General features: G+C 39.7%; 1 protein-coding gene across 5 annotated transcripts in view; it reads left to right on the top strand.

Annotated features, from left to right (window-relative positions):
- PCCA (propionyl-CoA carboxylase subunit alpha) overlaps positions 1-23,272 on the top strand; it is a 353,831-nt gene that overhangs the window by 38,180 nt on the left and 292,379 nt on the right. For all 5 annotated transcript variants that reach the window (XR_003791702.1, XR_003791703.1, XR_003791701.1 and 2 more), the window contains exons 5-6: positions 16,719-16,832; positions 18,679-18,732. Coding sequence is in view for 2 of the 5 variants with exons in the window: in XM_029210010.1 (XP_029065843.1) it covers positions 16,719-16,832; positions 18,679-18,732 (168 nt within the window). In the remaining 3 variants the exon portion in view is untranslated. The remainder of the gene's footprint in view (positions 1-16,718; positions 16,833-18,678; positions 18,733-23,272) is intronic.

The raw sequence follows: 23,272 nt of genomic DNA, 5'->3' as shown, positions 1-23,272 counted from the left end.
ACAAAAGAATGGAGCTAAAAAAACCAAAAAAACCCTGGGAGATTTCTGTAGTGTTCTAAGTCTTAGGAGCTCCCTTTTCTGCTTCTGGAGTCAGAAATACAGGGCTTCCCTGTCAGCACCCCATTGCCTAGTGGGTATCAGATCGTTGATCAGGCAGAGGGATCATGGAGGAGATGAAAATGCCAAACTCACCACTGGTTCATGGTAACTTGAACTCTGTTCTTCCTCCATCTGCGTGCTGCTACGTACTTTTCCGAGTTCACAAATAGTTGATTAATGTATTCTGTTCAGATTTCATAGCTGCATTCAGTGGGACAAACAGAATGGAATATGCTTACTCCATTTTACCTGAAATTAGAATGACCAGTGGTGTTTTTTAAAAATTAAAGTGTGAGAAGGATTTTGATATATCCGAATGGGTTTTTGTAGCCTATATATTATGTTGTATATCCTATATTATGGGAAAAGTTTGGTTAGGAAACATCAGAGGAAAAGAAAGCTTTTCATTTTCAGCAGCACTCCTTGTTAAGCATCGTGTGAGTCTTGGGAGAGAAAAGAGAATGTTTGCAGCTAGTTGCTTGGAGTGGCCCAACTGCAGCAATGTATATTAAGCTGCTGTTTACCATGGAATGTAGCATTCCTCACATGATCCATTATCTTCTTTTCGTGGGAGGTGAACATTGAGAACCACTGACTTCCTGGTTAAAGCCCAAACTCTACTGTGTCATTCAAGATTCCCTTCAAGCTGGTTTTCCTCATAGTTGATCATTCTCTTCCGCCATCCTCTCCTGTTAGCGCCTCCTTATCCACCTTGGTTTTAGGCCATTTCACTGATTTCTAAATAGGCTGGGGCCTTTTACATTCTATGATTTCTCTGTTGGTAGTTCCCTTCTCACTTTTTTCCATTGATTAGAAATCCAGTTTTATACTTTAATAACTGATTCTTCATGGGTTACTTTCTGCATTAGCAGTTTATACGTACTCTTGTTTATTTTCATTGCAACTGGTATAGAAGTCTGTCTTTTTCACGAGACTGAACTCCTAGAGGGGAGGGGACTGTGATTTATCATCTCTTTATACCCTGCTGTAGCAGAGCACCTGTGATTAATGTTGGAATGAGTCAGGGAAGTGTTCAGGGTTTACTTAATGGTAAAGGGATATGGTGGGTGGAACATAGAATAGCTGAATTAGAAAAGAGATTGGAAAGCGGGGACCAGTACTGTATAAATGGAATTAGGAGCTAATGTTGTGGGGAAAATGTTTTATTACTTTGAGTTTGGGCAGTAATACTCAGAAACTCATTTTCCTGGTCTTTTAATTATATACAGTTTTTCTTTTGGTGGGACAGCTTTTCCCGTAGTTCTTTCTATCCAGAGAGCCAGCTGCCACAAGGTTTTTCTACCTTGTGTTCTCCAGATGTTCCTTTTAATTTGAATACATTTATTTACTCTTTCATACAAAAGGCGCATGCCGACAGCTGCACCAAGTGTTCTTTCCTAAGCCAGCCAGACATTTGGATTTGGAGAAAAGTTATATTTTGAAATAAAAGCCAAGTAACTTGCAGCCTTATTAAATCATTAATTTTTTTTCCTTGCCCATTGCTTCTGCCAGGTTGGGTACCTTTTCACCTGTGTTTACAGCATCCTGTCACATATCTTTTCCAAAAGTAAAGACCTAATTCATCCTAAAATCTCTGTGAGATGAAATGAGCCTTTCTACAAGCTAGCGTCTATACCCCAGTACTGTTACTGAAAACGTAAGTCTGTGTGCCCGAGGCACAGTGAGGCCAAACAATACCAAAACATTGGAGTTTGGAACAGAGAAATGTATGTTGCAGGGCCGTGCAAGGAGATGGGTGGCTCGTGCCTTAAAAACCCCAAACTCCCCGAAAGTTTTCAGCAAAGCCCTTTTATAGGAAAGGTGAGGGACGGGTGTGGTTAGTTGTTGCAGACTTCTTGGTGTCGGATCCTTTTTTCTTGAGGTCAGGCCATGGTCAGGTAATGACGTTCCTGTAAATCTCCACCAAACAAATGTTACTCTCTGTTCTGACAAGAAATGGGCAAGGTCCCAAGGCACAACTTTCACCCTCCGAGGTCCAGGTCCTGGCTAAGAGGAGGGGATCCCTGCAGGTGCCCATTACCCTGCCCCAGAGCGTTCATCCAGCACCCAGGCTGGGTCCTCCCGCCAGTGCCCAGGCCTGGCTGAAGAGGCAGATCTCAGCTGGCGGCTCCCTCAGGGCCAGGTCCCCAGAGCCTGCCCAGCTGCCATCACCGAGGTAGCCAGGTGCCCAGGACCCAACTGGCCCTCAGGCTCCTCAGGCGGCCCAAACGGCGGGGGCCAGGTCCTGCAGACTGTGTCCCATGCAGATGGCTGCCGCCATTAGGTCGCAGAGGCCAGGTGAGCTGGAGGGCCCCAGGGAGGAGGCCGGGATCCGTCTCTTACCTCACTCTCCACCTGACGATCACCGCTCTGCCGACTCTTGGCTGAATAGCCAACTAATGGCAGCTCATTGGTTCCGACTAATGGCTGAGCAGGACCTCTAACCGCTCCTCTATCCATAACCGTTGCCTGGTAATGGGTTGCTAAGGGCGCCCAGCAACATCCGCCCTTGATGAGTGCGCAGCGAAGGGCTGTGCACTGCCCCACTCTGTTACAGTACTTCTGTGCAGCTGGTAAGCTCACTGAAGTTACATGCTTGGACTTCTATCTGATGATGTTCACCTCTGGCCTAACAGAGTGTGCCAGGCTCCCTGTAAGGGGCAGAACCTCAGGAGATGGGTCATGCTTCAACTTAGCAGGTAACTTCATCTCCCCTGACACATTTATGTGCTTCCCCAGCCCCCCTTTTTTTTTTTTTTTTGCGGTACGCGGGCCTCTCACTGTTGTGGCCTCTCCCGTTGCGGAGCACAGGCTTGGGACGCGCAGGCCCAGCGGCCATGGCTCACGGGCCTAGCCGCTCCGCGGCGTGTGGGATCTTCCCGGACCCGGGCACGAACCCGTGTCCCCTGCATCGGCAGGCGGACTCCCAACCACTGCGCCACCAGGGAAGCCCCTCCCCCCTTTTTGATTCTTATTCTCCACCTTACATGGTGTTTCAATTTCAAGGAAGGTAGAAGATGAGAGACCCATCTTTGCTTCATTCCTGATACCTTTGCTCTGTTTATCTGAGTTTGTTTCTCATAGTCTGTAGACTGAGTCCCCAGAGGAGCACTTCTCAGCTTTTGTTTTGTTCCTGGTAGCTGGGCCCAGTCATGGATTTGCAGGTGAATTCAATGAATGGCAAAATCACTTTGGATCTGTAACTATCAAGGTTAATTATTAGGCTTGGAATAAGGAGAAATCAAAATTGTTTTTGGAGCTCCTTCAAAGTACTCATCCAGTCGTCTGGTAAAGAAGAGTGTTCTTTTTTGGGAGTTGGTGAGAAGGAAAAGTATTTATTTTTAGAGAGAAAATAAAAACATTTCCCAGATTTTTTGATGGCTTCATGAGAATGACTGTGCTAGTGAAAACTTTTTTAAGGTTCTTAACTGCTTTTGGTGATCGCTGCTTTATGTAAAGGAGCTTAACTGTAGAGCACCAGGAATTTTCAGAAAGAAGAGCATTGGGATGGTTGATTTTGCTGTTTTAATATTCATCTGAAGCTCTTTGGTGAGAAACCAACCAAAATCATACACTGTAAATCAAGGGTTTTCATGTCCTTTGTGAACCCAGCAGCAATATTGGATAACTTGGGAAATGGAATCTGAGGTTAGAAAGCCAGAGTTTGGAGTTCCTAGGAATGCCCAGATATCTGGTAGAATGGATGCTAGGAAAAAGATACCCAACATTAACATGCATGAATAGAGGAATGGTAACGTGTGTTACCTGTAGCCAGGTTGCATTTGTGGCTGTAGTAGTTTAGGAACTGTATGATTATGTTCACATACCTATTTTTATTCCAAATTAGATTCTCTGTAAGGATTTGTTGATATTTTTTCATGACAGTCTTAAAAATACTTTTAACTGTTTCATTTTGGAAAACTATATTGATCATAATTTTTAATTTTTAAATTAAAATATACATGCTGCATTTTCTGTGGTAAAAAATTACAAAATTTTAAAGTTCCTGACTTCTAATTCAGGATGGTGGGATGAGTCAGACTTCATCTTCCTGTCCCAAATTCCCAGGGAAGAGAAATGGTTAAAAAGAAAAATCCAAAAGAAAAATAACAAACCAGAATTTTGGTGTAAAACAGAGTGGGGAGTATAGTGCAGGAAATGATGAGGAATTTCTAAAAGATAGCAGATGGGATCATTCAATACAAAACCTCAGTCTGTAACATAGACAGGAGAGGATGTCTGTAAAAGAAGGGAGCAGCTCCAGAAGAGAAAGATCCAGAGCAGGAAGGGGGACCTGGGGCAATTGACAGGACGTCTGGTTAGGAAACATCATTATGAGCATCCAGCTGGGTGATTCCTCCATGCTAAGTGTCCATCAGCAGGGAAGTGGTTGGCAAACTGGTAGGGCCATATCTTGGAATTCTTTTGTAATTAAAAAATAATGAGGTATATCTCTACATATTGACAGAACATCTCTAAGACATATTAAAGATCTAAAAAGAACTTGTAGAATGACATATATGATATGAAAATACTATTAATGTTTAAAAAAAACCCACACTAAAAATATCTTATATTTTTATAGTTAACATACATCATATAAAAGCACAGACCAGGGGTTCTCAACTGTGACACTATTGGCGTTCTTTTTTTTTTTTCTTTGCGGTACGCGGGCCTCTCACTGTTGTGGCCTCTCCTGCTGTGGAGCGCTGGCTCAGCGGCCATGGCTTACGGGCCCAGCTGCTCCGTGGCATGCGGGATCCTCCCGGACCGGGGCATGAACCCGTGTCCCCTGCATCGGCAGGCGGACTCTCAACCACTGCACCACCAGGGAAGCCCACTGTTGGCGTTTTGGATTAAGTAATTCTTTTTTATAGGTGGGTCTCTTGCTCATTGTAGAATGTTTCGAAGTATTTCTGTCCTCTACCCATTAGACCCCAGTAGCATCCCTCCATCCCAAAGTTGTGACAAGCAAAACTGTCTCCAGACATTGCCAACTGGGTGCTGCAGAACAAAGTTGCTCCCTATTGAGAGCCCCTGGTATAGACAAAGGTCCAAGAATGCATACTCACTTGAGAAGTGATCACTGGAGAGAGAAACTGTAATGGGGATAGAGGGATGGTCAGTAGAGTTGTTAGCTTTATTTTGAATAATAACAATGTTTTGGTATTATGTGTAATTAAAAAAAAAGGAAGAAACCAAAAGATACCTTTGCTTCTTTATAAGATCTCTCCTGTGTTCAATTTAAAAATGGTCAGTGGTCAAAAGAAATACAAATAGCTCACAAACATGAAAATATGCCCAAAGGCACTAATAATTAGAGAAATGCAAATTAAAAAACTAGTAAGGAATCATTTTTCATTAGATATAAAATTAGACATGTTCAGTGATGGTATGATGTGGGGAAATTCATCTCTGCTAGACGTGTTAATAGACATAAGCTTTTAAGCATGTAGTTTATATAGCCTTTATACTTCCAGGTATTTTTCTCACAGAAATATATACATGCATACAGATTGACATGTTCAGGGAATCTTATTGCGGCTTGTAACATCTGCAAATTAGGAGCAATATCAATTATTGGAGTAAAGGTTAAATATGTTATGGTTTACCCAGGTTACCAGGAATGTTATGTAGCAGTTAAGCACGTTTCAAGAATAATATGTAGTATGATACAGTTTATGGGAAGAAAATCTTAAGCACGATACAAAACCATACACTGTTTTATTTATTTATTTATTTATTTTATTTTTTAATAATTATTATTTGTTTTTGTGGTACGCGAGCCTCTCACTGTTGTGGCCTCTCCCATTGGGGAGCACAGGCTCCGGACGTGCAGGCTCAGCGGCCATGCCTCACGGGCCTAGCTGCTCCGCGGCATGTGGGATCTTCCCTGACCGGGGCACGAACCTGTGTCCCCTGCATCGGTCGGCGGACTCTCAACCACTGCGCCGCCAGGGAAGCCCTGTTTTTTTATTTTTTAGATAAATTTATTTATTTGGCTGCATTGGGTGTTTGTTGCTGTGCGAGGGCTTTCTCTAGTTGCGGCAAGCGGGGACTACTCTTCCTTGTGGTGTGTGGGCTTCTCATTGCAGTGGCTTCTCTTGTTGCAGAGCACGGGCTCTAGAGGCGCAGGCTTCAGTAGTTGTGGCACGTGGGCTCAGCAGTTGTGGCTTGTGGGCTCTAAAGCACAGGCTCAGTAGTTGTGGCTCATGGGCTAAGTTGCTCTGCGGCATGTGGGATCTTCCCGGACCAGGGCTCCAACCTGTGTCCCCTGCATTGGCAGGCAGATTCTTAACCACTGTGCCACCAGGGAAGTCCCTAAAACTGTACACTTTTATGTCTACTAGGCATATGAAAATCTGAAAGGATGCATACAAAACTGTTGATAATTTCTTTTAGGGTAGGAGGTGGGACTGGGAGGCCTTTAAGGGGGTGAGAAGTAGTGGTTATCTGTATTGCTTAAACTTAAATTTTCTATCAAACTAGTTATATTCTTATATTACTTGGGTAATTAAAATAAAATAAAAAACAACATCTAGATGACTCACTTTTATGTGTAGCATTATCAATTAGTGGCACATAATGAGCAATGGTAGTGCTGGCCAGGCTCTAGTAGTTTTCAGTATCTCATGACATTGGTGGCTATTTGTATTTAAATTATTAGAACTGACATTTAACTATTCATATGGTTTGGAAACACTGTTTTAAAAAAATACACTTATTACAGTGGAAATATTTCTTAATCCTATTCTAGAATCTCACTGTGCCATTGTTTCAGAAATCTGTATTCAGAAATACATAACTATATTTAAGCCTTCATGACTAGAGCCTTGAGTGAATGTGTGATAGCTTTTCTTTAGTAAGTGGAAAATGATTACAAGCTAGAGCTGTGCCCACTCTCATTATTGGTATTTGTTTTGTGTTCTTTTTCTTCCCTTGTTACAATTTTTCTTAAGTGCTTAAGTGGTGCCATATACACACACACACACACACACACATATAACTATAACTATATAGCTAATTTCTGAAACTGTTTTATAACAACTGCTTGTCAGTGATAGTCTGGAAATTGTGATGAATCTATATAGTTTTTTAAAAATTGTAAAATTACATAACATGGAATTTACCACTTTATAAATTTATACCATTTTGTACCATTTTACATTCCCACTAGCAGCGTATGAGGGTTCAAATTTCTCCTCCTTCTCACCAATGCTTGTCAGATATATCTTTTTGATTACAGACATCCTAGCAGGTGGAAAGTGGTATCACGTTGTGATTAACGGTGTCTTTGAAGAACAAAAGTTTTAAATTTTAATTAACTCTAATTTATCAAATTTTTTCTTTTATGGATCAGTCTTCAGGAGACTGACATCTATGGATTATATCTCTTGAGCTTCCTTGACCTCTGCCTCGGGTTGGCTATTTGAAGACATGAGCAGCAGATCAGGCTGTTTATCCCAGCTCCACTTCCGTGCCTTGCTGCAGTTCTCGCGGTGACCACAGCCTTTTAGGGCGGTAGTAACTGTTGGGTCACCCGTGCTCCCCAGCTCTCTGTGTTCTTCCCACTCGGAGCCCCTTCAGGACCACAGTGGCCATGGCTTCCCACTGTTGTTAGTCCCTGGAAACCTTGCCATCCTCTGTTGGTCCTTTAACTCTGCTCATGTCTTTGTTATTTTCAGTCAGACATGTTTGAATGTGCTACTTTATCCCTGGTTAATTCTGACTGACATACTAATTTGGACTGAAAAGCATTTCTAAGGTAGGGGTTGGAAAACCATGGCCCATGGGCTAAATCTGGCCCAGTGCATGTTTCTGTAAATAAAGCTTTATTGAAACACAGCCGTGGCCATTTGGTTTTGTATTGTCTGTGGCTGTTTTTGTGCTACAAAGGCAGAGTTGAGTGGTTTTGATAGAGACTGTGTTCTACAAAACTGAAAATATTTACAGTGTGGCCCTTTAAAGAGAAAGTTTTCTGATCCTAGTTCTAATGCATATAAGGTAGCTCTCAGAATCTCCAGAAGGGCCAAAAGATATGGATAACCCAGGGAGGCAAAATGAGTCTGTTACAGACAAACCCCACTTCCACTACTGACCATTGCTGGCAATTGTGATGTTCTGGGATCGGCCCAGAAGTTCTTCTAGAGCTGTCCTAGAAGAACTGACACCTTTAGTTCCATGTTTGTCAGTGAGATGTTATCTGCCTGCAGGGGTCCTGCCTCATATTGCTCTCACTTCTTTGAGTATGCCTGACTGGTGGAACTGAGGTCACATATATGTGCCCTGACTGCCAAGAAGTCTGGGAAATGTTCTTTTTTGCTTTCTGCCCTTGATAGTGGAGGGAAGCAAGATAGAAAGGAGTGTTGGAATATCATTTAGTGAGCTCACCTGCAGCATTTGCGATGACAAATACCAACCAGTATCAGTTATTTTTCTTTTTAACTTTCCAAATTATGACATTTATTCTTATTTTCTTCTCCTTACCGCCCACAAACCAAAAAAATAAACAACAACAAAAAACCCTAAAAGAGTTATGTGTCAGGGAAGTACCCCATGTCATAGAAGATGGCAAGGGTTAAATCTGTCACAACTCCATCGATGCCAAAAGAGGACAGCAGGACTTCACTGATCAAAGGAAGACAGTTTACTGCTCTCAACAAAGCTAATAGTAGGAGCATCAGCACAGTAGCATCTTGAGTCCCACAAGGGGGATGTGATTGGTCTATTTAGCCCCAACAAATACAGTGTGTGTGTCACAGTTAAGGAACACAGGGCTGTCAAGAACTGTGAAGGGTCTGAAACTTGTAAGCTAACAAGTTAGCCTCTCACTGTTTCATGGGTGCTGGTAGAAGATACAAGACTGCTGGGTCAGCGATGAAGGACAGTTTATTACAGCCGTAGCAAGATCAGAGTATCAGCATTTAAAAAAAATTTTATTGGAACATAGTTGATTTACAGTGTTGTGTTAGGTTCAGGTGTACAGCAAAGTGAATCAGTTATATGTATACATATATCCATTCTTTTTTTAGATTCTTTTCCCATATAGGCCATTACAGAGTATTGAGTAGAGTTCCCTGTGATATACAGTAGGTTCTTATTAGTTATCTATTTTATATATAGTAGTGTGTGTATGTCAATCCCAATCTTCCAATTTATCTATCCCCCCAGAGTATCAGTAATTTTACCTTGATTTCCCAAGTCCCAGTTCCCGTAGGTGATGTGAAGAGGGTCAGGTGATACCTGCACATGCAGTGGTTTGCATCATGGGACAAGAACCCTGAGCTTTAGGGTTCTTCTTACATAATGAATCTTTTCTAACGGCTCTTAGCACCCCTGCCTCTTGCTCCAGAGTGAGACACTACCCTGTTCTTCTAGGGCTGTTGGCTATACGGACACTTTTGCAAATAGAGTTTGAAAAAAAGGCAGTTCGTGCCTTGCTCACATGATGTGAGCACAAAATTTTTGCTAGCTAGGGCCAAGGATTCAGCACCTTTTTTAGCAAAGTAGCAAACAAACTAGTGCCCCTCCTTTGGGAAGCAAGTATATAATAGTCACACTATGGTTGCTTTTCTGTCTTAGTTGCCAATGTGACTAGTTACAGAAACAGCTCAGGATCAAGGGATGGTTTAGACTTTGCTGTTTGGAGCACTCAGCAAGGATGTTCGGGGTGCTCCGGCCCTGTGGTGAACTGTCTCTGCCCAAAGTGTAAAACTACCAATTATTTCCCTCTCTGATTCTCATAAACTCTCAGATTGACATGCCGTGTTCTAGTGCAGTTACTACTTGCATTTCACTAATCTGCTTCGTCTCATTAATAAGAATTGAGTCAGTTTTTGTGGTAGTGATTATATTAGCATGTTATTACAAGTAATAGATATTGATGTTACGCAATACCGTGGTTCAAATAGGGTGACTTTCAAATGTTCTCTTACATAACATCTAGCCATTTTAGGTTAGGGAGGCCAGTCTATTTCAAAGGACATGCAGGGACTCTGGATGTTTGTTGCTCTGCCATCGCCTAGGGTAGCGATCCCTAACCTTTTTGGCACCAGGGACCGGTTTCATGGAAGATAGTTTTTCCATGGACTGGGGTGTGTGGGGGGGTGGTTTTGGGATGACTCAAGCGCATTACATTTATTGTGCACTTTATTATTATTACATTGTACTATATAATGAAATAATTATACAACTCACCAGAATGCTGACGGGAAGCGGAGCTCAGGTGGTAATGCAAGTGATGGAGAGCGGCTGTAAATACAGATGAAGCTTTGCTAGCTCACCTCCTGCTGTGCGGCCTGAGGGTTGGGACCCTCGCCCTAGGGCATGGGTGGTCCAACTTTTCCTCTAAAGGCCCAATAGTGAATTAAGTTTTGTGGACTGTACTATTCAGCTCTACCATTGTAGCACAAAAGAAGCCATGGGCGATAAGTAAATGAATAAGTATGGCTGTGTTCCAGTAAAATTTCATGTACAAAAACAGACACTGGGCTGGATTTGGCCTTCACTATAGTTTGCTGTCCCCTGCCCTAGGGATTACCTTAGTTTGCATAGTTAAATTTGGTTGCTGCAATATTTATGTTCCAGGTCAAGGGAAAGAACACGGTCAGAATCTAGAGAAATATGCTTGTGTTTAAGTTGTAGATGATTTGGAAGTTGTACATTTCACCTTCTGATCCCAATGACATGAACTTAAAACACAAGAGTGTCTGATAAATTTGATCCTACCCCTGCTGCTTTCTCTGCAGTTGTGGCTCGAGAATTTCTGTAGAGAAGAGCTTCAGGCAGCACAGGGCATGGGGAGTGGGGGCTTTGGGAGCTTGTCTTGGAGTACATAAGAGGCTTGCTTGCTTGCCTTCCGTCTCTTTTTTTCTGTCTATCTTTCCTGTCTTTGCCTCCCTCCCTCCCTTCCCCTTTCCTTCTTTTCTTTCTCTTCCCCCCCCCCCCTTTTTAAATACTAGTTTGTATTTATTGTGTGTGTGTTGGGGAGAGATGGGCTCTATCCCTCCCCCCCATCTGTTGCCTCCCAGTACCTCTTAGCTCTGCCACTGCTCGCTTGTCAGAAATACTGGAGATGATTTCATCTCTCGGGTGTTTTTAGCTCCTTAGTTTCCGTAGATTCCTTCCCAAAGGCATTTGTTCAAGTTTTTCTTAAGCTAAAACCACACTCCAAACCCTTTCTCAGCTATCACTCTGCCTCTCCTAAACTCTACAACCCATCGTACCAACACCCTTGCCCCTGACCTTCCAAACGTACCTCAGTTTCTTCCCAGCTGTAGCCCACAATCCATTTCACTGGGGTCTCAGCTCATCAACATTGCTTTTGCTAAGGTTTTCCTCTCATACTTGGCATCTCATTCCCCCTCCTCCATCCCTCTGACTCTCCCTGGATGATTCTACCAGGGTCAGTGGTAGGAGAATATGGTTCTAGTCATGCTGCTCTGCCTTCTTTTGTTACTTGCCATATCCTCAGAAGCTCATTCCTGCCAAACAAAGACTAAAAAAACTTGGTTTTGGTTACAGGATTGATTCAGGGTCAATCCCTTTTGTGATGTGAAAACAAGATTGTAGAAAATGGGTTGGGAGTTTTACATCCGGCAAAAACCTTCTCTCTTTTTCCCTGTAATTTTTAATTTTTGGTTTTACCACTTCAAAAATTATATAAATTATAACAGCAGAAAAAATAGTAAAGTTACTAATCCCTCCATCTAAAAATAATCGTGAATAAATTTGTCATGATGCTACACATGTAGTTACACAAAATGGAATCAAAGCAAATGTAATATTTACTGACTTAAAAAAAATTCTTTATTTTCTAAGGATCAAAATGCCTTTCTAGAAAGGATGTGCCAGAATACTAGTCTGTTGGCATTTGTATAAGTCTCTTTAGACCTCAGACACTTTGCATGAAATAGAAGAATTCTTTTTTCTTTAGAAATAGGGTTTTGTCTTGTTTGAAAAAGATTTTTTTCCCAGTTCTTCAAATTAAGATTGATGCAGTTGGCATTCCTTTCTTTCACTTTTCAGTCTTTAAGGGTACTTTTTGTTTGTTGGTGATGTTCGGGAATTTGGTTAGATTTGGTAGATGCTAAAGTCTGACCAGATTGTGTGAGGTATTGCTATTCTCAGGCAAGGAGGGCGTCTAGTATGTATTATGTCCTATAGGTAGTCAACCCACTGTTTTGTTTGCATTGAAGGATGTCACAAGGAAAGCTCAAGTATTCATGGACATGGTAAATAGTGCCCATGTGACTGCAGATCTTATTGACTGATAGGTTTCAAAAAAAAAAATCTCCTAGCATGAAAAAACATCTTTAAAGCTGCTTGTCTTCCCTATTTTTCTCAGTTTCTATTTGTTTAGAAGGTATTTAAAAACTTTCCCTCTCAGATCTGGCCTAGTGTACTTTTTAAACTAAGGTGCAACCTATTTGATAAGGTTAGGGACCAAGCAGAGTTAGCTTTTTATCATATCTTAGGCATCTAATGGACTAATATGAAATTTTCCATTAACTCAAAGTTTTAAAATTGAGGCACAATTTTTAACCTATTTATGTCTAAGCATTTAAATTAATTAAACAGAAAGTCAATAAGGAAGGTGATTTTTTTTCAGTCCTGTAAATTGAAAAGCACATCCTTTGTTCTGCTAGATCATTATTTGGAAAATAAAAGGCTGATACAAGTAATCTTCCTCTATTTAAAGAATAAAAAATTTTCCAAATATAAAATGCTTGAGGAGGAAACTAATAATCTTTAAAACCCCTATTGGAAACTTTTCTATTGGAAAAGTTTGTGAAGACTAACTCCTTTACTTAGTATTGCTACTTAAAATCTTCCGTTTTTCTGTTTGAAACTTGTAGTCAGCAATATTGTGGTTAATTGATTAATTCAGGTTAAGCTTTCCATGATTGTTATATTTTCCTTTTACTATTGAAATATATAGAAAAGGAATCAATATTTTTCAAGATACTGAAATTTTTGAGACAGATACATCTAGTCAGTGTGGGTGAAGATAAGTCATTCTTGGGGCTTCCCTGGTGGCGCAGTGGTTGAGAATCTGCCTGCCAATGCAGGGGACACGGGTTCGAGCCCTGGTCTGGGAAGATCCCACATGTCGCGGAGCACCTAGCCCCGTGAGCCACAACTACTGAGCCTGCGCGTCTGGAGCTTGTGCTCCGCAACAAGAGAGGCCGCGACAGTGAGAGGCCTGCGCACCGCGATGAAGAGTGGTCCCCGCTTGCCGCAACTAGAGAAGGCCCTCGCACAGAAACGAAGACCCAACACAGCCAAAAATAAATAAATAAATATTTTAAAAAAGATAAGTCATTCTTCAGAAGAGCCTTTGCACTGCTTGAATGCAGTTTGTTTTGTATTATTAAAGAAATAATAATCACCTTAGTCATTTAGAACAACAATAACAACAAAATTGAAATTGAGTTTCAAAACTTGTTTTAAACTATCCTTTCGTGGTTGACTCAGAAGTATCTCCTTGGGAACTAAGGCAGCAGAGGGTTCTAGTTTTTTTCTTTCAAATGGCTTTGCCAAGCATTTTTGCTAGTACTCACCCTGTGCTAGACTGTGGGCTTGAGATGTTAATATAGGCCTTTACCCTAAAGTAAGGTTTGTTTCTGAGAAATAGAAGAAAAGAAACCAACCAACCCCTTTAGAAACAGCATGTTTTGCCTTTCTTTGTAAAGTCCCTAAGCAGTTTTTTTTTTTTTTTTGCGGTACGTGGGCCTCTCACTGCTGTGGCCTCTCCCGTTGTGGAGCACAGGCTCCGGACGCGCAGGCTCAGCGGCCATGGCTCACGGGCCTAGCCGCTCCGCGGCATATGGGATCTTCCCGGACCGGGGCACGAACCCGTGTCCCCTGCATCGGCAGGCGGACTCTCAACCACTGCGCCACCAGGGAAGCCCCCCTAAGCAGTTTTGACCTGCTTTTGATGTATTTATTTGAATGGTTATTCAAACAGTATTAATGATCTGCTAAAATGTTAGGCTCTGAGCTAGATTCTCAGTATGTTTACAAAGAGTTTGTGATAACATAGGAAAAATGCCCATTATGATGATAGTTAAAAAACAAAAGGATGCAAAATTATATATGCAGTTTGGTTACAAAAGTATATTTAGAGAAAAGACTGGAAGTAAATAAGTCAAAATATTATTAGGATTCCCCTCCTTTTTAACTTTTTTTTTTTTTTTTGGTGGTACGCGGGCCTCTCACTGCTGCGGCCTCTCCCGTTGCGGAGCACAGGCTCCGGATGCGCAGGCCCAGCGGCCATGGCTCATGGGCCCAGCCGCTCCGCGGCATGTGGGATCTTCCTGGACCGGGGCATGAACCCGTGTCCCCTGCATCGGCAGGCGGACTCTCAACCACTGAGCCACCAGGGAAGCCCCTTTTTAAACTTTTTGATGCCTATTTATTATAGAAAATTTGGACACAGGGATGCATGTGTATATATTTTAATCCCCCTCCCCACCACGTACAACTCTCAGTTGCCGTATGTATTGCTAAGATTGGAGATTTAATTGAGTGTAGCTTTTTACCTCAAAGACAGTGGCTTAACAATGAAAATTATTAAATAAACTGTCATCCAAGTGTATCTATGAATTTAAAAGCTTGTAGCAATAAAACTGTGCTGGGAGAGATTTTTTAAGAAAAGGAATTTAAGACACAACTTCTGCCTTGCAGGACCTTATGATCTGGAAAAGGAGAGTGTATAAATTGTAACAGACATAATCTGTAAAGGAGTCAAAATGACATTACTGGGCAGGATGCGATTAAATGCCAAAATTTGCACCTTGTACTACTGGAGTTCAGATTAAAGGAGATTCATCTGAAGACCCAGTGGTAGAAGTGGAACTTTAAATGCATCTTTAATAATAGGTAGTACCTGGCGGGGAATAAAATATACAGAGTAAGTGTAGATTTAACTTTAAATACTTTATCCCCACCTGACTAATGCACTTTTTTTTTTTTTTTTTTTTTTTTTTGCAGTACATGGGCCTCTCACTGCTGTGGCCTCTCCCGTTGCGGAGCTCAGGCTCCGGACGCGCAGGCTCAGCGGCCATGGCTCACGGGCCCAGCCGCTCCGCGGCATGTGGGATCTTCCCAGACCGGGGCACGAACCTGTGTCCCCTGTGCCACCAGGGAAGCCCCTGACTAATGCATTTTTTTCAAAGGATTGTTCAGTATTCAATTTCTTTCTTATAGAAAAAACCCACAACCACAATTACAAAAAACAAAATTGCTGTTGTAAAAAATTGCTGAACTGGGCAGAGGGCAGTAGAAGAGGGGGCATTCTGGTCTGAGGGGAGAAGAGCAACTTGAAGTTGGGAATAAGCAAGATATAAAGGAGAGCCTTGCTTTGAACATGGGAATATTTAGGATCCTTTTGCGAGCTTGGCTGCCTTTCCTTGGGTGTTATTAAAGAAATTAAACTGCATAGATTTGAGTCTTTTATATTAAGATATTGATCTATTAATCCCTTGGGTAGCAGGTATCTTTAACCTTTCAATACACAATATAATTTTTTACTTAGTTTGAAAATATTTATTGAATAGATAGAGAACTCTGAGCTTTCTAAAAGATGACTTGATTTTTTTTTTTTGATAGACCTTATTTAAAACAATGCTTCTTTAAAAACTACTTTACATCCGAAGAATATAACTTAGCAATACTCAAGAATATTTTCCACCTTAGACTTTTTGGAGGAGGGTCATACATGTCCAGGTATATGAATGTGTTCCAGTTTTTAATGTCTGCCTTGTAAAATAAATTTAAACGGAGTTTAAATTTATTTAAACTTACACTGGAAAACTTAGGAAAAGCCGTTTCAAAAATACATGAATCCCTTTCATCATTTTAAAAGAATAGATTTCTTTTAGAAGTAAGCAATTTATTTTGTATTGAATGCCTAGCCTTTCTTAAGCAAAAATAGATTTGAAACAGTGTGTAGTAAGTAGTCTTAAAAATGGAGCATATATTCCTGAATTTGGAGTAGGTTTAGAACTGAATGCACATATCAGTTCTTTTACGAATAAAGGTTAAAATGGGTGAGGATCAAATGTGAGAGTATTTAAACGATTCTCAAGATTTTCTGGCTCATGTGTAGTGATACTGAACTCTTTAGTCCTGGGCTTTAATTTGTGCCTGGTGCTGACCTGATGCTGTGCAGGGACACTCACTGCATCCCTTCATTCAGTTTCTCTAATTATCCCCACTTCCTGGGGAGCTTGCTTAGAACTGGGCATGAGTGCTTGTTATGAAAATATTGGGCTACCCTGGCTACATGTAACAGAGTAGTTTTTGATATAAGGTTTACGTATAGATGAACTGAATAGGAGGCTAAAGTTGTTTGCTGTGATTTTACTTAATCAAATTTGTATGAATATTATGGAAATTATCTGGTTAGTGGATTAGGCTTGTAATTAATGAAATCATGGTTAATATAGCTCCTGAGCTTATTTGTTACATTGTAATTTCTTAGTGCATATTCAGAGAGAGATCTGACTACATAAATGATATGGGAAACACTCAGATTTGCAATTTGTGTATACTTGCAGATGAAGATAGTTCTTTTTGCTGGGAGGATCTGTTAATGCAGAGATTTGTCTCTTCAGGTTCACGTGAAAATGGCGGATGAGGCGGTCTGTGTTGGCCCAGCTCCCACCAGTAAAAGCTACCTCAACATGGATGCCATCATGGAAGCCATTAAGAAAACCGGGGCCCAAGCTGTGAGTCTGAATGAATCTGTCTACTGCAGCTGTTTCATATGTAGTGAGCAGAACACTAGAGTTTGTATTTTAAAAAAAATAAGAAAGAATGATTGAAAATGCTGTTGCAGTTCATGTCACATGAGTTAAATGTGGCCGAATTCGCTACTGGAAATCAGAGGCTTTGTAGCATCTGACAGTGTTGGTTACTGATCCTGCAGGTGGCTGCTGGATTCAGCTTTCACACCAGGGAGCAGTTTCAGTTCATTTCCAGATTTGCTAGGGGGAAAAAAAAAAAAAAAGAAATCCCAATTAATTTTGAGAATTAACCCTTTTAGTGTTATAAGAGTATTAAAAAAATATGTATTACAAACAGGATCCAAAAGACCCTGTTTTAATCATTTAAAAATTATGTATGCCTTGTTATACTTCCAGAAATAAAAATGATGCAATTGGTAATTATTTTAGTTTGATAGTGTCAATGGAATATACATAATTTACATGGAGAAATCAGTAATTCTCCCCACCCCCAATTCTGTTTGGAGTGGAATCCAATGAAAAAACTGGGTTCTGACATCAGGAATAGTGTTTTGTTATAGTTGTTGTTGTTGTTGTTGTTGTGTGTGTGTGTGTATGTGTATGTTTTTATCAGAGAACTAATTACATGTAATATTAAAAAAAACTACGTAGAGTTATCTCTAAAATTGGATGGAAGCAGCCAACACCAGCAGTTAGCCTGGAGTGCTTCAGTTAGTGTTCACATTTCTTTTGAAAGAAATGTTTTAGTAAGATGCATGTTTAAATAAAAAACTGAATTCATGAACCCATATTATGTTACAGTTTACTAGCAGAGTTAATGCAGGTAAAACTCTTTTAACTATAGATTATCAGAATACAATCTTTAGTTGAATGTTTATATGAAATGAAACTGTTGGAGTGAAACTCTTTTCCTGTGATGTAGTAGTGTAAATTATTCTGTACCATGTTCATAAAGCTTAGTCTAGCATTTAAAAAAATCTTAAATGTGTAGATACTTCTAGATTAGATTATGATACTGACTCATTTAGAAATTTGACTTATAGCAGAATTATTTTCCTAGAAATATATTCAATACTGACTGATAATAGGGTGGCTAAATTTATGTTTGGTCAAAAGTTACTTGGTTAGAACAGGATGGTAGGATTTAAATTGTTGCAACGTGGCTTGTGAGAGAGGAGAGGGTGAAGTGGTTGTGACTGGCTGAGTGGGATGAGGAGGGAAAGAAGAGTAGATATTAGAAGAAAAATAAATTCAGAGAATGATGAAAAGGTAAAACCAAACTTCGATTTTAGTTAGGTTTGACAAAAACTGTTCATTGGGTAGTGGCTGAATATATTAATATTGTCAGGAATAAAATATGTTCATTGGCTTAGTAGCCAGGGTTTGGGAAAGTAGCAGTTCCTGGTTCTGTAAAGAAAGGGGAAATAAGAATTTTTCATCCATCTTGTGAAAGGTTTCCTTTAACATAATTCTTTGACCCACTAGCTGTTAGAAAATTCTCCAGACTTGTGGCCAAAGTTAGTCTCAGAAAAAGTGGGGAGAGTTTGGGTTGGGTTGAATTGCATAGCCAAGTGCAGGTGTGATGGGAGACGGCCCCGACTGTGGTTAAGACAGGTAGCGTGCTACAACTGAGTATAAAGTAGGCGATTTCTTGGCGTTTGGGTCCGAACTCAGGAGAACTGAGTTAGAGCTGATCAGTATGTTAGAGTCAGTAACCTTACTCCAGGGCCCTTGAACAATAAACATGTTAATGCTCTTTCTGTTGTGCTTACTGTAAGGGTTTTGCAAATTGGTAAAACTGAAAGTGCTTTTTGTTTTCATTTCTAAGGTACATCCAGGTTATGGATTTCTTTCAGAAAATAAAGAATTTGCCAAATGTTTGGTAAGTTTGTAAGGAACCAGAAACTGTTAACTTATATTTCAGAAAGCAGCGTAACGGTGTTGCTTTTGTAAATATGGGTAGTGATGAGTTATAGACTTTTCATTGACCCAACGATTCTTTGAAAATAGTTTGGGAAAAGTGAAGACTTTTATTCTGTAACCGAAGTCTTGATTTGAAGCGTGAAAATGGAAAAGTTGTAAAATCACCATTACACCTAATGAATGATACCTAGTTTATAACATGGGTGGACTTTGACTTTTAAAATTAAACATTTCAGACTTTTAGCCAAATACATCAGGGAGTCCAGTGATTCATTAATTATTTACCATGAGCATAGAATGTGAAGCCAGAAGTAAGATTCTGTTTTTTCCCTTTTATTGCATATTATGGCATTTAATATCAAATCTTACTACTGCCTCTATTTTGGGAAATTTTTTTCTTTTTTTTATGACAGGAGTATCCTCCTGATATCACCATCCTGACTAGGTGCATGACCCTATATTTGCTATTAAACTGATTTTCCAGGTGTATTTATAACTACATTCAAGATGGTACTGAAACCTTAGTTTTCAGGTACTAAAATATGATATTGATAATGTTTTGAAAAGCTCATTAGATCAATTATCTCAGGTATTAAGTTAACTTAATATTTTAATATATTATACTTTGTTTCTGTGATATGCTTATATTTTGTTCTTCCATGTATTCAGAATTATTTATGAATGCAATTACCATTTTCAAGATGAAATTTTCACTTAAAATTCATAAATTTAATTTGGACAATTCTTAAGATCATAGAATTCTAGCCCAGAATGATCTGTTTTAACAAATTTACTTTATAGATTAAAAACTAAGGCCTATAGATTAAACTAAGGCCTAAAGAAGTTGTGACGTAAAGTCACGCAGGTGGATAATAGTAACACATGTCTGGAGAGGTGTATTAGGTGTAAGTATCCAAAGGTCCAGGTTTACCAGGTTTTGTGCAGTATATCCACATTTTCCTGTTTATACCCCTTTTTATTATCTTCTAGTTTGAAATTTTGGCTGAGGTTCTGTCATTATGTAAGAAAATGATTTGAATATAATACATTTTAAATGTATTTGTACAATATAATATATTTAAGTTTGTATAGGTGAGGAGTCTGTAAACTGTGGTCCACGGGCCAAATGCAGCTGCTGCCTGTTTTTGTAAATTAAGTTTTATTGGCACACAGCCCTGCTTGTTCACTTACCTCTTGTCTGTGGCTGCTTTTGCTCTAGAACAGCAGAGTTGCATAGCTATAGCAGAGACCGAATGGCCTGTAAATAAATATTCACTGTATGGCCCCTTATAGAAAAAGTTTGCCGGCTCCTGGTATAGATGAATATCTGAGTCCCGGAGAAGTGAAATTATATGACAAGTATATTTATTCATGCATTTATTCAGTCATTAAAAAGGGCTTATTTGATAGCTATGTTCAAGGCATTTGAGAAGGATATAAAAATGAATTGGATGTGCTGCCTGCTCATGAGGAGCTCACAGTCATATTGTGGAAAATAAGTCAGCTGCACAAATGACTTCAGGGAAAAAAATATTATGAAGAAGTTCAAATTCTCCGTAAATGAAGATAAGATTGTGCCGTCAGGGGTTTCATGTTAGAGAAAAGGGTATAAAATGTATGACTACCTTCCTTTCTTATTTGCTTTTCTAATTTTATCTCCTCCATTTCCCTTTATCAATGCTATGCCTTAGGCAAACCAGACAGCATGCTATTCCCAAATGTGGCTGGTTCTCTCCTGTTCTGTCTTTTCCATCACTCTCCTCAGTCCCCTGGTCCCACATTTCTTACTACTGTCTATTCTTAAAAGCACAGTTCATGTTACCCCTACCAGGCTAGTTTTCCGTGTTCTTCTGGTGAGAAGTAATCTCTTTCTTCTGTCTTCTAGAGCATTTAATTTTTTTTTTTTTCCTTATCTGGCATACCACCTTCCATATTATGTAAAAATTGTTTCTGTATTTTAATGTCCTCTTAAGGTAAGAGACTTGGTCTTCTCATTCTTTGTTTCCCTTTTGTTTTATATTCTAATGATTTCTACGTAGTGAGTTCAATGAATGTTATGGAAAGATTAAGTAAATATTATTAGATTAAGAATTATGGAACAATAACCTGCAAGAAAACTTTCCTCCTGTCACAGAAGGGACTGTTTTGTAACTAGAAAGCGGTATTGCCATGTGTTTTTATTCACCATGAAAATATGTAGCTGGTGATAACTAACCTCTCTTTTTGTGCATCATGGCAACATTCTTATTTGGGATATAATTTTCCTAGCTTAAAAACTTTTCCCATTGGAGTATGCCATTTAAAATGGACCTTTTGAAATATCTGGCTATAGCTGGTGAATTCCATAAAAATAACAGTGAAATAAAATTGCATACAGATTTTGTTATGCATATCAACATTGTTTGTGTGGTTGGTGACGAACCATTGAAAATTGATAGTTATTGTCTCAAACTGGGAATATTCTTAGAATCTGATTTCTAAGATAGTGGTAATAGATTACTATGTTGGCAGCAACTTTTGGCAAGAAAGATGAGCAGAATATGGAAAAGAAATCTTTTTTAAAGTTTATTTTTGGCTGTCATTGGGTCTTCGTTGCTGCGCTCGGTCTTTCTCTAGTTGCGGTGAGCGGGGTCTACTCTTCCTTGCGGTGCATGGCCTCTAGGCGTGCGGGCTTCAATAGTTGTGGCTCGCGGGCTCTAGAGCGCAGCCTCTGTAGTTGTGGCGCACGGGCTTAGTTACTCCGCGGCTTGTGGGATCTTCCCGGACCAGGGTTCCAACTCATGTCCCCTGCATTGGCAGGCGGGTTCTTAACCACTGTGCCACCAGGGAAATCTGGAAAAGAAACTTTTAAAGTTTAATACTGTCGAGTTCCTTTTACTATAACTTATGTATGCTGTAACTTATGTTTGAAATGTAATCAAATGTGGAGGTTCCCCCCCCCATTAATTTCTGGTTCTGTTTTTTGTTTCTTTTTCTTTAAATTGCTGTTCAAAGATCAGCATAATATTTACTTTCTTTATAGAAAAACTATTTGTGCCTTATCATCTGGTATATTGTTTTTAATTAACAGCTTTGAATAAGATGATTTTTTGAATTTTTTTTCTGAGTTTGTGCTATTTATTTGCTTTAGAAAGTACCATAAGCCAATTGTTAAAAGCATTCTAAACTTTGTATGCTTTCTTTACAAGACTAATTATTCTTTTTTTTTTTTGTGGTACATGGGCCTCTCCTGCTGTGGAGCACAGGCTCCGGACGCGCAGGCTCAGCGGCCATGGCCCACGGGCCCAGCCGCTCCGCGGCATGTGGGATATTCCCCGACCAGGGCACGAACCCGTGTCCCCTGAATCGGCAGGCGGACTCTCAACCACTGCACCACCAGGGAAGCCCAAGACGAATTATTCTTTACGCTTAATTTACACGAAATGGGATCAGATTATATAGAATCCCTACTGTACATGATTTAAACAAAATCATGTCTTTGCTTAAACAATTAATGGAAAATTCAAAGCTACAAATAATCCTTATAAAGATTAGTAATTTTCAGTAATTTTAATATGCTGAGCACACATTTTATTTCCAAAATGTTTTTCATTCTGTATTTCCCCTCTGGGCTCCTTGTATTCTGAGCAGTAAAGGAACAGTGGTGGAAGGCTGTGAGGACTGTTAGAGTTAAGAAAAGAAATTCTTTTGGAGTTTACGAAAGGGGGTTGAAAAGTTAAACTATCTGCCCCTGGAAAAAGTGGTTTAAAGATTAGATGAGATTTAAAGAGATTTCATAGTGTTTCTAGTTTTCTTTCTGGTTTTTATGTGTATGTTTTTTCATGTTATCATATCATATTTTAATGCAGCACAGCATTATAAGTTACAGTAGTTACCTTTATGAGAAATTTATGTTAGATTTAATAATTTGTGTTTCATGTATGGGTCTTATCCATTTATTTAGAAGATATGTGTATATATGCATACAGATAGTGTTTTCTATCCAGAATGCTCAGCATTGAGGGTGGAGAAGGGAACTGTGGGAAGCAGTTGAGGTTTGATGATTGTATTTTTTTATCACCTTTTGTTGGAGACTTTTTAGCAAGGTAAGGAATGTAACTACTTCAAAAACAGTAATGAGATTTTTTTTATCCATTGGATTAACCAAACTTTTAAAAAATAGCTGTAACATCCAGTGTAGACAAGTGTACAGGAAGTGTCTTGTTCTTGGGAGTATAAATTATTTCAGCCGCCTTCTATCTTCTTTGTTCCAGAAATTTGCTGGTATTACCAAAATTTAAAACGTATATATTCTTTGACTCAACATTTCCACTCTTAAGAATTTCACCTACAAAGATGTACTTTAAAAATGTTCATTGTAAGGTTCATAATAGCGAAATTGGGAAATAGCTCAAGTTTTTTCATCTTTAAAATGAAGAGAATGACACCTACCCTGTAGGGTTGTTGTGAAAGTTAGAAACAACATGTATAAAGAACTTAGCACAGAATCTGGCATTGAT

This window comes from Monodon monoceros, unplaced genomic scaffold (assembly GCF_005190385.1).
Source record: "Monodon monoceros isolate NGI ecotype Baffin Bay Population unplaced genomic scaffold, NGI_Narwhal_1 Super_Scaffold_8, whole genome shotgun sequence".
Lineage (NCBI taxonomy): Eukaryota > Metazoa > Chordata > Mammalia > Artiodactyla > Monodontidae > Monodon > Monodon monoceros.
This window is presented reverse-complemented; position numbering and strand designations above follow the sequence as displayed.